General features: G+C 53.3%; 3 protein-coding genes across 3 annotated transcripts; all 3 read left to right on the forward strand.

Annotated features, from left to right (window-relative positions):
* Positions 1 to 2,768: 2,768 nt before the first annotated feature.
* On the forward strand, positions 2,769 to 9,334 carry MRS44_018692 (uncharacterized protein; the record flags this gene model as incomplete). Its single annotated transcript, XM_065616160.1, has 5 exons — positions 2,769 to 3,443; positions 3,578 to 4,242; positions 4,310 to 7,471; positions 7,527 to 7,651; positions 8,325 to 9,334. 5 exons carry the CDS (start codon positions 2,769 to 2,771, stop codon positions 9,332 to 9,334), a joined length of 5,637 nt encoding a protein of 1,878 aa, XP_065472232.1.
* Positions 9,335 to 9,797: 463 nt separating this feature from the next.
* On the forward strand, positions 9,798 to 13,325 carry MRS44_018693 (uncharacterized protein; the record flags this gene model as incomplete). The annotated part of the gene is made up of 4 exons (XM_065616161.1): positions 9,798 to 10,766; positions 10,814 to 11,458; positions 11,506 to 12,237; positions 12,462 to 13,325. The coding sequence occupies 4 exons, from the start codon at positions 9,798 to 9,800 to the stop codon at positions 13,323 to 13,325; spliced, it is 3,210 nt and encodes a 1,069-aa protein (XP_065472233.1).
* Positions 13,326 to 15,080: 1,755 nt separating this feature from the next.
* MRS44_018694 (uncharacterized protein) lies at positions 15,081 to 16,896 on the forward strand (the record flags this gene model as incomplete). Its single annotated transcript, XM_065616162.1, has 2 exons — positions 15,081 to 16,233; positions 16,328 to 16,896. 2 exons carry the CDS (start codon positions 15,081 to 15,083, stop codon positions 16,894 to 16,896), a joined length of 1,722 nt encoding a protein of 573 aa, XP_065472234.1.
* Between the last annotated feature and the right edge of the window lie 108 nt (positions 16,897 to 17,004).

Here is a 17,004-nt window from a genome sequence, read left to right on the forward strand (position 1 = left end):
AGGCTGCCTTACCCCTGCGCCTTGAATAATTCCGCTGGTAGGAAAAGGGGGGGTTTGGTTTGGTTTGGTTTGAAACGGAATCATTATGCGGGCGGCAGCCAGAGCTGGAGTCAACAATTTCCCCACCGACATGCCATGTTCTGGTAACAAAGAAGAGGTGAACATGAGATGCGATGCGATAGCCGAATTCCATCGTCAATTATCAACGATGATGATGATGATGGTGTACAAAAAAAAATTGAATTGAATTGAATTGAATTGAATTGAATTGAATTAATAATAATTAATTAATGATTTGGCGACAAAATGGCCGGTCGTGGTAAGCGCAGCCAGCAGGCGAGACCCGGGGTGCTGGTGGATTTGGCGACGGCAGCGGGGGCTGGGGAGCCAAGGGTAAGAGAATAGGGGTTTGGCGGGAGATAAAGCTGGAGCGGCCCCCCAGATTTTAGGGGCGGCAATTTCTCCACTTTCAAAGTACGCAGCGCTGAATTGGGGCGACGACAGGCAACGACAGGCAACGACCAATGACCAACGACCGGCTCCGACAACAGACGACGAACAATCAATCTATCCGATGACGATGATGACGATGGCTCCGACGACGATTTGTTCGATTTGATGGCGATGAATGAATGAATGAATTGGAAGGAAGGTGCCGATACTGCAGAATCCAAGTGGATGAGCGAGAGGGGTTGGAGGTGTGAAAGACTTGTGGGTGCCGGGAGGTTCTGAGAGGAAGTGAAGTAAGAAAACGCGGGAATCGGCGGTAGGCATCGAACGGATGCAGGTTTGCAGGGGCAGGTGAGAGCGACCATGGTGATCATCCTCTCGGCGCCTTTACTTGGCTTCGGGGCTGGGTGGCAGATCAGGGAGAGAGAGGGAGAGAGTTGGAAAGACGTCTGTTTTGGACTCTTTTCGTAGGGTGAGTGGAAATCTCATCTGGGTGGCCGTCTGCTCGTTTATCTGCTTTATCTGCTCACAGCTGCCGGGTTGCTCCCTCTCACCCTTTCTTTCTCTCCTTCTCCGCTGGCTCTGCTTTCTGGCTCTCCCTGTTGGTTTCTTCCGTTACTGGCTGGTTTAGTCGGCTGGCCAGCTGCGGACGTTTTCTGCTCCTACGTCTGTGTCGCCTCGTTGGGTCTTTCTCTTTACCTGTTTCCTTTGAGGGCGTTTAGCTTTCTTACTTTCCTTTGGCTCTCCAAGCTAGTAGTGCTGTGACGAAAGGGAGAGGTGTTACGGCTAGGTAAGTTGTGGAGGCGAGTTGGAAGGAAGGGTGGAGGGGGCAGAGGGTGGGAGTCAGGTTGAGAAGGGTGTGGAGGGTTGGGCTTTTTAAGGTAACCGAGTGGTTACTGTCACCGTTTCTGGTTACTGTTTCTGGTTCGTGGTTCGTAGTGCTTGTTTTCCGGTTGCCGTTTCTGGTTCCTGGTTCCTGGTTTCCGGTTAAGTTTTTGCTTGGCACGGTTTGCTGCCTGCTCAGTTTTTGTTTTGTCCTGGCGCCTTTGTAGGGGGTTCCCAGGGCCTAGGTGACGGTTGAGCGTTTGGTTGCTTTCTTGGACTTGCTGCTTGTACCGGTTTGCTGGTAGGCGAGACAAGCGGGGAAGGCTGGTCTGATAGAGACGGTTGAGTAGCGGTTTACCCGTAACCCTAACCCAAACCCGGGGTTTTGGTTTGACCCGGGAACCCGGGAAGTTGCAGGCGAGGCTGTAGTTGGGAGGGTTGCTAGGGTGGGCAAGTTGGGTTTAGAGGCCCTAAAGGTTTTCTGTGTAAAGTGAGGGTAGGTGAAGTAACCTTAACCTCTGGCGCTAGGGAGGGTTGTGTTACGAGTAGGAAGATCAACCAGGATACGAACGGAAGACGTCGGAGCTCGGAATGGAACAAACAGATCCCGGTGGAAGTGGTGTGTGGTCGAACAGGTCAAACGAGAGCGCGTTCGACCATGGTCGACCAAGCAAATCAGAATAGTATATATAGCTTCGCTCATTCTCACTTCCCTATCTAGATAGCTCTCTAGCTTTTAATACAACTTGATTACTCAAGAATACTTCTTGATATTATCAGACGTGATTCGCCACCCTACGCTCAGTGCGCCACGCCCCGTTGCAACTGCCAACATAAACCAAATCAGGTTACGGTTTACTACGTTGGGAAGCTTGACCGTCACAGGTTGGAGTGGCAGTAGGGGGTGGGCGGGAGGACCCGTGTGTCTAGCTCCCGGCAGGGGCGCGGGAGCGCAAGGGGTAGGGGGTTGAAAGGGGAAGGTGGTCGTGGAGGGGGTACATACGCAGTGCCAACCGCACAGTAAAAATACCACTACACACTGTAGCAACCTACTACTACACCCTTATTGGGTCTCCCACTTTCGGTGAAAGTGGACTTTTTACCCGTCTTGATTGGTCCAGCACCCCTGTATTCCCCTTTCACTTGAAAGAGGATGCTCCATATTACGGAGTACAGTAGACGGCGATGCAATCGTCGGCGGACATGCGTAGGCAACCGAGCATGACGGTGATGCGGCCTCCCGTGCTAGTGCCACCGCCGAAGGCGAGCAGGCGGATGTCGTTTACGGGCGGGTTGGGCCGTGACGGCGGTGGACAGCATAAATAAAACGAGGCTGCCACAGCCTGGTAGAAGCGCAAAATACCAGCCGGCATGGCCACACCGACAGGCTCTGTATGCCTAACAAACAGCCTCCCGCTTGGGTGGCTGAGTGTGGGATATAACGTGACCATCCCCTCATCACCTCAAACCTGTCAGGTCAACGACACATCGCCATGGCCGTGGAGACTATCGGCCTCGTTGTTGGGGTCGCCGGGCTCGCCGGGCTCTTCACCTCCTGCCTGGAAGCCGTCGACAAGGTACAATCCTACCAGACATTCGGAACTGACTCGCACGTTTTAGACACTCGGTTCAAGGTTGCCAAGGCCCGTTTTGAACGATGGGGCCCAGGTGTGGGGATCGAGCAAGGCAAGCTGCTGCCCGATCATCACTCTGCCCTCGACGACAAAGACACGTCTACGGTAGTGACGGATGTGTTACATATCATCATCAAGGCCATTTGCGATGCGAGCAACGCGCCTCCACGCCGGACTCGGACCGCGGGGCTAGGCGATGACGACTCGTCGGGCTTGCACCGGCTGAAACCCCCTTACGCTGTGACGTCCGAGTCGAGGAGACGGAAGATGACCTGGGCGCTCTGGGGCAAGGGAGGTCGCACGGAGCAGGTCGAGCTGTTCGAAAAGCTGGTGCAGGAACTACATAACCTGGTGCCCCCGAATACAGGGGAGAGTACGCGGCGGGCACACAAACCGGACACAGGGCACCCCGACACGCTCGCACTGGGTATGGATCTCAATATTGACACGAGGCTGCCATCTAACCAAGAGCAGGGACTACCCCGGATCACGCTTGGCCTGTCGAGATACGGCGGATTCTGTCTCGGATCGAGGGTGAGATTAAAGGTAAGGTGCTCCACCCAGTCTTTCTAGCCCCGAGCTAACGCCGCGGAGCTGAGACGCGACGGGAACTCCACTCCTGGCTCCGTCGTTGCTCCCCAAACGAACGCTACCACGAGTCCCTCCAGAAGAGGCTCATCGGCACCTGTGACTGGATCCTCGACCGGCCTGCATTCCTGCACTGGGTCGCAAAAGAGTTCTCCACAGGACCAAAGCTGCTGTGGGTCAACGGGCCTGCGGGGTTCGGGAAGACGATCCTCTGCGCCCACGTCGTCGACCACCTCTCGTCCAACCTCGACACGCCCGTCGCGCATTTCTTCTTTACGTCCGACCTCGAGAGCCGCGAAGACCCCTACTTGGCGCTACGGTCATGGATCTCCCAAATCGTGTCGCGCCATGAGGGTGCATTCGAGCACGTCCGCCAGAGATGGGAATCTGACTCGGATCCCGTCGCAACGCGCGCAACTATCATCACGCTCTTCACGCAGCTCCTCCACGTCATTCCTAGCTGCACATTCGTTGCCGACGGTCTAGACGAATGTACCTATTTAGACAACAGCAGCACCTCGGTCGCGAAATTTCTCCACGATGTTACAGATGCGGTGGCCGGGACGGATACTCGAGTCCTTCTCGTCAGTCGAGACGAGCCCGAGATCCGACACACCCTCATACACGACGCGCGCGAGAGCTTTACCGAGTACAAGATAATGCCCGACGACGTCCGATCCGACACTGCCGCCTACTCCCGGGACATCGTCAACAGGAAACTCCCCAACAAGAACGACGATGTCCGGTCGACTCTCTCCGAAGCTATGACCGATCGATGCCAAGGCCAGTTTCTCTGGCTTAAAATGCAAGAGGAATCTCTTCAGGAGAGGGATGAACAAGAAACAACTTCAGCACGCCATCGAAGACACTCCGACTGGGCTTGACCATCTCTACGACCATAACTGGGTCAGAATCACCCGGTTCAGAGAACGGGAGAGGCACCGAGCCTTCGCCCTCCTGCGCTGGGCGGCATTCGCACTACGACCCCTGACTGTCTGCGAGATCACCGAAGCCGCTCTCATTGTTGAATCCGAAGACCTGCCATTGGAAGATCTTCCTGATGATGTAGACGACGATTACGTCGACAGCGAAATCATTGGCCTTTGCGGCCCTCTCTTGGAGGTCAGGAATGACCTCATCAATCCTTCTCCGAGCAGACGGACGGTACATTTACCGCACTTTTCCGTCCGACAATACCTTCTTTGCCAGCTCCCTACGCCAGGCTGGATTCGACAGAACGATCACCTTCGAATTTCTTACGAGCAGCTCCAAAACACCTTGCTTGCCAAGGCTTGCCTTCAGTATGTCAGCTTGCGCCAGGTGTGGGTAGACGTTCCCCATGATTCTCAACCTCGTCTTGGCATGTCCTTTCGAAGCTATGCGGCAACGACGTGGTATCAACATGTCAACTCGGGCCTGCGCAACGACACGGAAATAGTAAGGCTCTCTATGGAATTTCTGAGCAGGAGTAACCCTGCCTGGGATTCCTGGAGGACATTAATCGAGTCAGAGGATGCAGAACGACAGGACAAAGAGCCCGAGATCATCCCACCTGGCCCCCTGTACTACGCAGTAAAGCTGCACTTGACGGACGTGGCGATTTCCCTCATCACTGAACAAAACGTGAATGAGACCAGCAGTCTGGGAAGGTCGGCTCTTGGCATTGCCTGCGCCAACGGGTGCGCTGACGTTATTGACGTACTACTCGAGAAGGGCGCCGACATCACGGTCACGAACAAGGATGGATGGACGCCGCTGGTTGCAGCATCATGGAACGGCCACGTCGAGGTAGTTAAGTTGCTTCTTGAGAAAGGGGCCGACATGACGGTTGCGAATAACGATGGATTTATACTCCTGGTTGCGGCGTCAAGCAACGGCCACGTCGAGGTGGTCAAGTTGCTTCTTGAGAATGGGGCCGACATGACGGTCGCAAATAATGATGAATTAACACCGCTGATTGCAGCATCTAATAGCGGCCACATCGAGGTGGTCAAGCTGCTTCTCGAATATGGGGCCGACATGGCAGTCGAGAACGACGATGGATGGACGCCACTGAATTCAGCCTCAAGCAAGGGCCACATCGAGGTGGTCAAGCTGCTTCTCGAACAAGGGGCCGACATGGCAGTCGCGAACAACGATGGATGGACGCCACTGAATGCGGCGTCAGACAGCGGCCATATCGAGGTGGTCAAGCTGCTTCTCGAATATGGGGCCGACATGGCAGTCGCTAACAACGATGGATGGACGCCACTGAATTCAGCCTCAAGCAAGGGCCACATCGAGGTGGTCAAGCTGCTTCTCGAACAAGGGGCCGACATGGCAGTCGCGAACAACGATGGATGGACGCCACTGAATGCGGCGTCAGGCAACGGCCACATCGGGGTGGTCAAGCTGCTTCTCGAACAAAGGGCCGACATGGCAGTCGCGAGCAAGAATGGATGGACGCCCTTAAACTCGGCATCGAATAGCGGCCACATCGAGGTGGTCAAGCTGCTTCTCGAGCAAGGGGCCGACATGGCAGTCGCGAGCAAGAATGGATGGACGCCCTTAAACTCGGCATCGAATAGCGGCCACATCGAGGTGGTCAAGCTGCTTCTCGAATATGGGGCCGACATGGCAGTCGCGAACAACGATGGATGGACGCCACTGAATTCAGCCTCAAGCAAGGGCCACATCGAGGTGGTCAAGCTGCTTCTCGAACAAGGGGCCGACATGGCAGTCGTGAACAAGGATGGATGGACGCCACTGAATGCGGCGTCAGGCAACAGCCACATCGAGGTGGTCAAGCTGCTTCTCGAACAAGGGGCCGACATGGCAGTCGCGAACAACGATGGATGGACGCCACTGAATGCAGCGTCAGACAGCGGCCACATCGAGGTGGTCAAGCTGCTTCTCGAATATGGGGCCGACATGGCAGTCGAGAACGACGATGGATGGACGCCACTGAATTCAGCGTCGGACAGCGGCCATATCGAGGTAGTCAAGCTGCTTCTCGAATATGGGGCCGACATGGCAGTCGCGAACGACGATGGATGGACGCCACTGAATTCAGCCTCAAGCTACGGCCACATCGAGGTGGTCAAGCTGCTCCTCGAACAAGGGGCCGACATGGCAGTCGCGAACAACGATGGATGGACACCACTGATTGCAGCATCCAATAGCGGCCACATCGAGGTAGTCAAGTTGCTTCTTGAGAATGGGGCCGACATGACGGTCCCGAACAACGATGGATGGACGCCACTGAATGCGGCGTCAGGCAACGGCCACATCGAGGTGGTCAAGCTGCTTCTCGAACAAAGGGCCGACATGGCAGTCGCGAGCAAGAATGGATGGACGCCCTTAAACTCGGCATCGAATAGCGGCCACATCGAGGTGGTCAAGCTGCTTCTCGAACAAGGGGCCGACATGGCAGTCGCGAACAACGATGGATGGACGCCACTGAATTCAGCCTCAAGCTACGGCCACATCGAGGTGGTCAAGCTGCTTCTCGAACAAGGGGCTGATATGACAGTCGCGGAGAATGGTGGATGGACGCCACTAATTGCAGCGTCAGCCAGTGGCCACCTTAATGTGATCAAGCTACTATTACGACAGGTTGGCGTTGATGCCAACAAAACGGACCATTTTGGCCGCACAGCGCTCTTCTTGGCTTCCAGGTATGGACAACATCAAGTGGTACAAACTCTGCTTTCGGACGGGCAGGTAAACCCTCGCACCAGGGACTGCTACGGTTCGACGCCGTTGTTTACTGCGGTAGCGAATGGCCACCTTGAAGTGGTGGAGCTTCTTATCGATGACGTCACAATCAACGAGAAACAAGGTGGTGTCGGCCGGAATCTGATATGGTGGGCGCGGCGCGCTGGTAACCTCCAGGTCATCAAGCTCCTAGCGCAGCACGCAAAGCAAAACGGCAGTTTTCTCCACGATAATGCCTTTACAGCTGGCATTGTTCCGTTCGATCGCGAATCTGCTTGGTGCGATGCCTGTACACTAAGCATCGTAAACCGTTGCCGTTACTCCTGCAAACAGTGTCAGAATTTCGATTTATGCGGCGACTGCTTCGACGAGGGTATCAGGTGTCGTGATCCATCACATGCTCTTTTGCTTAGATGAGCACATGTCTGCCTTAGGTGACCTCTTTGGCATGAAGACAGGTACAGTCCAGCGTTCCCAGGCCTATAGCTCGTCATTAAAGATAATCGCAGGTGAAGATGAAATTCGCAACCTACTCAACAACAATGCATCAACGACCTAGGGTGCAGAGTCGTCGAAAAACACATACAAATCAAAACGGCGCTAAAAATACTCGGGGGGCAAGGTCGTCGAGAAACCGAGGGGGGCAAAGTCGATGACATTTCGAGTAGTAAAATGGCCCATTATGGTATGCATCAAAACACATCATTCCAGGCATATCATATCCTACCAAGTATTCAAGTCGGGAACGCGCCCCATTCCCGCTTCTGCGCCAATCACCTATCCCTAACCATCCTTGTATGCTACCGCCTCAGGAACGGGGCCCATTCCCAAAATCCATCTCATTTCCTAAATTATCAGGGATCATTTGGGAGTGGGGCCCGTTTTCCCTAGTAAGACCAATCCAGCCAATCATCACTCTGTTCAAGTCCAGAGTAGGCATAGGAGCCATCGCGGCAGTTAGGTAGACCCCACAAGGGAGCAAGGGATCCCTACCTATGCCCTCCCCCTTTCTCTCTCGAGGAGGTAAGTCAGAGAGAGAGAGAGCCCTCCTTCCTAAACAGCCCAATATCGAGCAGCAATCCTCTTCCTAATCAGCTATCCTCTTCGCCAAAGTGAACGATGATTGAGCAGCTCGACCGCCTCGGACTTTGGGGGCCAAGATCGCCTCGCTCGAAAAGCTGAGGGCAGGCGTGACAGCAGCGGAGGGCAAGAAGAAGGATGATGATGATGACATGATCCTGCGGGCACTCCGAGCTGTCTTGCGTGATGACGCCGCCCAGTTCCGGTCACCCCAGCAAGAAGAGGCCGTCAGGCTGGCCGCGGCGAAGCAAAGCCCGCTGGTTGCCGTGCTGCCAACGGGTGGCGGGAAGAGCTTGGTCTTCATGGTCCCGGCCATGCTAGCAGGTGCAGGCGTAACCATCGTGGTGGCTCCGTTCGCCGAGTTGAAGAGGCAGCTCGTCACACGCTGCGTCGACTCCGGCCTAGACTGCAAGTCCTGGCCCGAGGCGGCTATCACCGATGACTTCCTACAGTGGGCCGCTAATCTGAGCGTCAACGGAAGGCTAGACCGAGTGGTCATTGACGAGTGCCATCTGACATTCACTGCCGCTGAAACCTACCATGCAAAGCTCCGGTGCCTCGTTCTCCTGCGGAGCTTGGGGTGTCCCTTCGTATTCCTCACTGGGACCCTGCCGCCGCTCCGTCAACGCGACTTCGAAGAAGCTATGCAGGTCCAGGCTCCACTCTATATACGGGCTTCGAGTCACCGGCTGAATGTGCGGTACTCTATCCTTCGTGTCCGTAACGGACGGGGCGTCATGGAGGTGAAGAAGCTAGTAGATGCCCGGCTCCCGCGTCTATCACCAGGGGAGAAGGGGGTCATATACTGCACCAGCCACGCGAAATGCAAGGCGCTTGCCCGGCAGCTTGGCTGCCATTACTATCACGCTCAACGCGACAATAGTGATGCGCACTTTATAGCCCAGCGCGAGCAGGGCTTCCGGGCATGGGTCAACGGCGAAACCCCTATATCGTGGCCACCGCGGCTCTGGGCACGGGCATTGATGTTGCAGGCATCGTCCATGTCATCCACCTCCATACTTGGGCATTGTAGAGGGAGCTCTACCCACTCTACCCGGTAGGGTAGAGGAGGTATCTCCTCTACTCTACCCAGGTAGAGTAGAGTAGAAGTGGGTAGAGCTACCCACTCTACCCACTCCTGATTGGTCAATTAGATCTTATCATTTGATAAGATTGTAAGATTGTGGATGCTGAAGTCCTTGAGGAGTCGTCTAGTTTTATCCCCTTCCCTGCCTCTTGTCACGAGGGTCATACGATTGATCAAACCGGCTGCCCGGAGGTCCGGACTTCCAGTCAGAGGTTGGTATCAACTGTGTCTCCCAAAAAGCAAGTTCTGTAACACAGAGGCCCTGGAGGTCATTGAACTCATATATAAAAGACCGACCCTGTTACAGTCCTTAGATAGAAATCAAGAGCTTCCTATGACTTCCTTTGCACCCTGCTAGTGAATGTGACACCTCTTACTACTGGCATCCACACGAAGATATTGTTTTATACCAATCTTTATTATATACATCTCTAACCATGTCTTTCTCACAGGATTCATTATCCTTTACCGTCCCTACAACGCCCTCCACGCCGAACCTCCCCTTGCCGGCGCCCAGTGTTGCTTCCAGTGCTCCTCCGAGTATTGCCTCGATTCCCACCCAGAAACTTTCAATCTGGACCTTCTTTCGATATGCCAGAGGTTCGGAGCCCGAATTCAGGCCAAAAGAGAGATCTGATCGAAGGGGGAAGTCCTCAAATAAACGCCTACATTACTGCATCGCCTGTTGGGATAATAAGAAGAAGAGTTGGAGTACAATATACACATCGGGAGCCCGGGATCATCTTCGTCTCAATCACCCATCTCTGGGGAAGAGATGGCTGGATATGGAAGACCGGCAAACCTCTTCCAAGCCTAAATTAGTGCCTGGCCAGCAGGTCATGAATTCTTTTTTGTTTCAAAAGGATGAGGCTTCGAGAGAACTGGTCCTCCGAGAGGCTTATGATCGGCCGCGACATCTCCAGGCGTTGCTAGCACTCTGTGCCAGAAGGAGGCTTCCTCTCAGTGCTATTGAGTGGCCAGAACTCCATGATCTCCTCCTCTCTGCTAATCCAGAGATCTCGGATCTTGCACAGTTTAGCAGAAGAACATTCACTCGTGCCCTGGTTCTCAACTACGAGAGATATCGTCAAATACTCCAGAACAACATCCAGGAAGCTATTGGGGATATCCATATATCAACAGATATGTGGACATCTCCAGCTCGAAAGGCATACCTCTGCATCTGTGTTAGGTGGATCTCCCAGGATTACCAGTTCAAACACGGGATGCTAGCACTCCCACAGGTGCTCTTTAGCCACTCTGGAGAGATCCAGGCAGCTATCATCCTCCGCACCCTTAAATCATTCGGGATAACAACTAAACTCGGCTATCACACTGGAGATAACGCCACTTCAAATGATACTCTACTCATAGAGCTCTCTCGGTCTCTAAAACTTGAATTTGGGGTTTGTATACACTAGCTTTTAGATGGGCATTCACTTATATCGAACAGATTGATTATGATCCAACTACGCACCGCATCCGCTGCCTTGATCATATTCTTAACCTTGCCCTTCAAGCCTTTCTCCTTGCCACCTCAAAAGAAGCACTCAAAGCTGCTCTTGCGGCTATTGAAGAGACGGAAGACACCGACCCTTACGAGCTATTCTCCGCCTATCTTGATGTACCGGTTGTTGAGGATAATCCGGCCTCAATAAGAGCTCATGAACAAGCCCAGAGAAGAGGGGGTAAAGTTAAAGCGAAGCATAAAGGTTTCGAAGGCTGGGGTGCTACTACTGCGCTCCAGAAGCTTCATAACCTAGCTGTATGGCTTCGAAACAGCTCTATCCATCATGACCGATGGATAGAGGCTGTCGGCATTACATTAGGGATTGATAACGACACTCGATGGTCCTCATGGTATCATCTCATCAAGCGTACGACACGCAAGGAGCGAGAGATTAAGGACTTCATTGATAAACACCCTGAATGCGATAACTTTCGACTCAATGGTGTTGAGTGGGATACACTTAAGCGTACGGAGAGGTTTCTCTCTGTATTTGCTAGTGGTACGCTATGGGTTGAAGGCAGTGAGGCTTCATTATCCCAGAGCCTTACCCTGATGGATGCTATCCTCACCTTCTTTGAGGATCAGAAGGTTTATCCTATTTCATCAAAACAATGCTTAAAGCTGATGTTTTATAGGCGTTATATAAATCAGGCCCAGAGAAGGACCTCCGCATGGTTCATTCTATTGAGATGGGCTGGTTTATCCTTGATAAATACTATGCCCTCGTTGAGTCAACGCCAGTATACGCCGCCGCGATGCTTCTCGATCCCTCGAAGCGGAAGCATTATCTTTTTCAGAACTGGCCTGAAGAGTGGCATCAGAAGACTATTGATGCTGCTTATTCGATCTGGCAGAAGGAATACGCGCATCTCCCTCATGAATCACTCCCTGCTGCTGCTGCTGATATCGATACGTCTCATCCATCCTCGAAGAAGAGGGTAGAGAATGAATTAGACCGGCTGAAACGTCGTCTAAGAGTTCAACCTACTTCGCAAGAGGATGAAGATACGTTTATGGCGTTTATTGAAGATAAAACTATCGATCTTGATGCTCTAAAGATAACTCCTCTTCAGTGGTGGTTAGTTCCAGAGCAGCGCCGGCGCTATCCTCGTCTCCACCGTATGGCCATCAATATCCTCTCAATCGCACCCTCATCCGCTGAACCAGAACAACAATTCTCGGGCGCACGCCGTACACAGAGCTGGGATAGGCTTAGGTTATCGCCAGAGAACCTGCAGAGGTTAGAGTGCATGGGCAACTGGTTTGCGAGGAAGCTCATCTCTTCGGAGGAGCTGCTAGCGATGATGGTAGAGGTTGTGGAGATGGATGATGAGATGAATATTGATTTCGAGGAGGAGGATTGGGATGTATAATATAAAGTGGCATATTTCGAAGAATTGAGCATATATACAGCATCTACCTTCCCTACCTACCTTATGGTCTACCCACCAATCTACCCACTACCGGCACTCTACCCACTACTCTACCCACCACTCTACCCACTCTACCCGGGTAGGGTAGAGGAGACCACTCCTCTACCTGGGTAGGGTAGAGAAGTGGGTAGAGCTCCCTCTACTCTACAATGCCCAAGTATGTCCACCTCGAGGCCCCATTCAGCATCATCGACTACGCTCAGGAGGCGGGGCGGGGCGGGCGAGCCGGGGAGCCTGTCACCGCAGAGATAGTCGTCGAGGAGAAGGACTGGCCGGTTGAGGACCACTTCCGCGACAGCTGCCTAGACTTGAGCACGCGTGAGGTACACAGGCTGATCCGGACACAAGGTTGCCGCCGCCGCCTCCTGGGCCAATGCTTGGACGATGACCTACGGGACTGCAAAGATCTCGATGCCGTCCGATGCGATAACTGCCGTCGCGATGAGCTATTGTGGAAGAGTGAGCTACCCTCGCAGGGTATCGTAGCATCACATGCCCGTGGGAGGCGCGATGCCCTCGCTCTAGAAAGATTCGAGGCCGCCCTAGGGGAGATAGAGGAGCTTGGTAAGATGGGCTGCCGCATTTGCTGGATGTTCGACGGCGTCAAGGAAGCTGGGCACCAGTGGGGTACCTGTGGTACTACGACAGAGAAGGATCTATCCTTCTCTAGCTGCATGGACTTTCAGGGTCTGGTCAACTACAAGAAGGATCCGCAGGCACGTTTCTTGAGCTGCTTCTACTGTCATGTATCGCAGGAGCTCTGTCGGGACGGTTACGAGACCAAAGGAGCATCATGTCGGTGGAAGCATGCCGTGATCCCTATGGCGTTGGCCGCCGTGACGGAAGCAGATGTATGGTCGCAAGTCCAGGAGGCTGCCGGCCGAGACTTCAAGGGTAGGGACGACTATGCAGACTGGCTAGGCCGCAAGCACAGTAAGCTCATATGTGGGCGAGAGATGACCAATGCTATGGCCGTCTTCGATCTAGTGGTCAAGTGGAGACAAACTCAAAGACTTACTTAACCACTATATTCCCCGCATAGGATAATATATTTAACCAGTTATATATAATAATATATAATATTATAATAGGTAATAATAGAGAAAAATAAGAGAGAGAGAGAGAGGGCAGGGGATAAATACGAAGAGGGCATTTGCCTATGGGAGCCGGAGAGTACGCTAAATGCTCCAGACCTCTTTGTTCGTACGACTACATCTTGGATCAACTCCTTCAAACCGATCGCCAGCTCGACGCGTCCTCCACTGCTGTGTACATCGCGCGAATGATCTCCCTTTCTAGCAAGCAATTGATCAAATGGACGAGAAACCGGCTGGGGGCATGAGATCGTGTTGCTGTTGATGTTCTGTGGCGGAAACCTATTCGCGGCACAGAGCATTCCGGTGTAAATCCTAGCACGGCGAGCTACTGTACCAATAATCACTGGTATTGGCACCCAATACCACTTTTTCTGGTTCGTGCGTGGTACTTCTCGGACATCGCTCAAGTGCCCTTGGGCCAGCTTCTAAAGCACAGGGACCATGGACCATGATGGGATGACCTACGTTATCTCCACTCCGAGCAAAGAGACAACTGCGCCGATCCACTGCCGTTTTTGGTTTTGATGGGAACCCTCCTCGAATGCCTCATTGACGGCTTGTTTGACCGGCTGCAGCCACAACAGCTCCATCGTAGGGGTCGAGGCTTACAAGCAGGGCGGATATGATGAGCACACGCCAGATAGGTGCCCAATTGCAGGTAGCTGATCAAGCCGTGGGGGGGACACATGTGGATTAGACCTTCGGTGGCGCTTGATCAACAGACGAATGTGAGAGGTCAGCAACCCGAAAGCTAAGAATGCTTCTATTCAACTGGGCGGGTCACTTACCGGGTCTGAAAGAGGGCAAGACGCAATTGTCTCGAAGGAAAATGCACAAGAAATCGTGGTGGGGCAGTGTAAGGGAGGAACTATCGACTCGGCAGCAAGGGAGACCGGATTGTGAACATTGGCCGTGGTGCGGAGGTATCTTGCCTCAGTTTGAGGTGACACGGAAGGTTGCAGCAATGAGTGGCTGAAAGCGTGTCGATTGCCCTGCACACCCTGTCAGGATCAGGTCGTCGTAGGGCAGACGGGCTCACCCCGCGCATCTCGCTTAGAGCCGACAGGATGATCTGCGTTGTCTATTCGCCCTCAGAGGGAAAATCAGAGTGCTGCATTGCAGATGTTGGTCGTGACCGAGCTTGCTCTCTTGTCTCACACAGCATTACCAGGAATGTACTGAACTATTGTTGCCTAATGCTCAAAACCTGCAGCAACACCAAAAGAGTCATGCACTTTGCCATCCCAACTGCAGGTTGCTTTGGTCGAGCTGAAGTGGCTTATTTTGGGGGGGCGCGTGATCGTTTGAATGGGAGGCCCGAGCGGTGGTCATTGATCAAACGGCCCTCTTTGTGTTGCTCAAGACGTCCATCCTGACGAGACATTGGATCAGGGACGGAAGACCATTCCGTCCTTATCGCACCCTGACAGCTTTTACCGTTGTGGATAATTATTGTGGATCACACTCTGCGGAGGAATGAGGCCCGACGGGAAGTGGGGCCCAGATGACAACAGCGTCAAGGCCACAACGCGTGACAACAATTGGTTGTATGTATTGATGCCTTAGCTCTGCTCTCGGGGAACAAGGCTGGCAATATATACTGCTTTCCCGCGCTTCTTGATCCCTGTATTATTCCTCATCTCTACCTCCATCTTCACTGTGGTATTATCCTCGTCCCCAATGCAGCCCCCTACCAAAGATATCGGCATCGCATGGAAGCCATCCTGGAAACATGTCCCCTGGATCGCATTTGTCAGTATACTCGGCTTCGTGGTGTGCTGCGTAGGACTGGCCACCATCCTATTCACATCGGACGGCCGAGATGTCACTGCTTGGCCCTATCAGTCTCGAACCATTCCAGTATCCGTCCTCCTATCGCTTGTGGTTAGCCTCGCCAACCTTTGCCTCGCTGTTGCACTTCATACCGGCTATGAGATCTCATGGTGGACGCAAGCTCTAAAGGGGGCTGAAGTCCGCAAGCTCCAGTTCGACCTGGACATTCAGCGCCGCATATCTGCCATCTTTGGTCAGAACCTCTCCATTGACAAATTTGCGATCGCCGCAGTTGTTTCGCTCGCAGTCAGTATCGTCGATGGACCACTAATCCAGAGAGCCTCTTCTGTTTCGATCAAAGAACTCGGGCCCTCGTCTATTGGTGCCAACGTCGACGTCTTGAATGCCACGTTCCCAGCCAACTTTAGCACCGTTTCCGGTGGCTTCCCCCACTCTTACCTTTTCACACCGCTCTTCAGCAACGTCAGCCGCGCGTATGCCAACCGAGACGACATTATGCTGCCCATAGAGGAGTGTATGACCAATACGACGTGCGTCCTTACTTTGCCAGCCCCTGGCTTCGACGTGAGCTGTACCGAACAACTTCTGCCTTACGACCTTGCAAATCTCAGCGCTGGCGGCACTGGCAATCAAATCTCGAACCCCTCCCCCAACGGGATAGATAAAGAGGCCACCGCTTTCAATGTCTCGATCAGGGGCGAAGAAGACTACAGCACGATCAACACAACGGCCATGTACAAGTCCAAGGCCACACGTATGGGGGATCTGATTCAACGAGAATGTGTGCTACGTCTAGCCACAGTCGGATATCCCATTACCGTCAACGATGGTGTTGTTTCGTTAAAGCGCTGGCAGTTAGGCCAGAACCACACTATCAAACTCACCCCATCTTCATCCCTCAGTAGCTCGACGCCCCTCATTGGCTCGATATACCGGACTGGGACTTTTGATAACGTCCAGACCATGCTCGGAGGCTTCTTCTACGTCTTGGATTCCCTCTACACATCATACGCCGTGCTTCGTCAGGGGGAAGACATACGTACCTCTTATCCTCAACGCGACTGGACAAGCCGCCAGTAACTACCTGACCTCGGATATATCGGCCTATAACAACTGGACCATGACGTGGGAAGACCCAACTGCCGACATTGTCAACACAGCCCGTGAGCTGATGCTGCGCAGCGCCATTGCGTACTCGGACTTCAACCGCACGGCTGTTATGCGGCAGGAGCTCATGGTGCAGCGGACCGAGGTATTAAGTGCCTACAAGAGCGACTACATGTACCTAGCTATCACGCTGGCCTGCATGGTTCTACAAGCATTGATCATTGCTTTTCTACTGTTTGGGTGGCATCGCCTCGGCCGCGAAGTATCACTCGATGCTTTTGAAGTTGCGAGAGCCCTCGGAGCACCTCTACTGCAAGGTGGCAGCTCGAATAGTGACATCCACAAGGCTCTGTCGCCGTTACAGCGCCACAAGCTCCGATATGGCGAAATTCTGTCTGCGGCAGACCAAGTTCAGACCAGTAGTCACGAAGATTCAACCCGGCAGAGTTATTCCAAAGTTGGCTCACATGAAGGGGTGCGGTTGATCGGGTCAGAAGCTGGGGCTGAGTTACAGTCCCAAAGCGGAGACAGACCTAAGCTAGGTCTTGGCCCGGAAGATCAGATCGGAGATTTAAGACCTGGTGTCTTGTACTAATGAGCTACGTACGTGGTGAGGGCTGTCGCACTGAGCGTGCTGAAAAGGATCAAGGGTCAGGTAAAGAATAATGAGCAGCAGCAGTGTGTTGATTGATTGTTGTCCGAG

This window comes from Fusarium solani (assembly GCF_023522795.1).
Source record: "Fusarium solani strain SB1 chromosome Unknown bctg00000016, whole genome shotgun sequence".
Lineage (NCBI taxonomy): Eukaryota > Fungi > Ascomycota > Sordariomycetes > Hypocreales > Nectriaceae > Fusarium > Fusarium solani.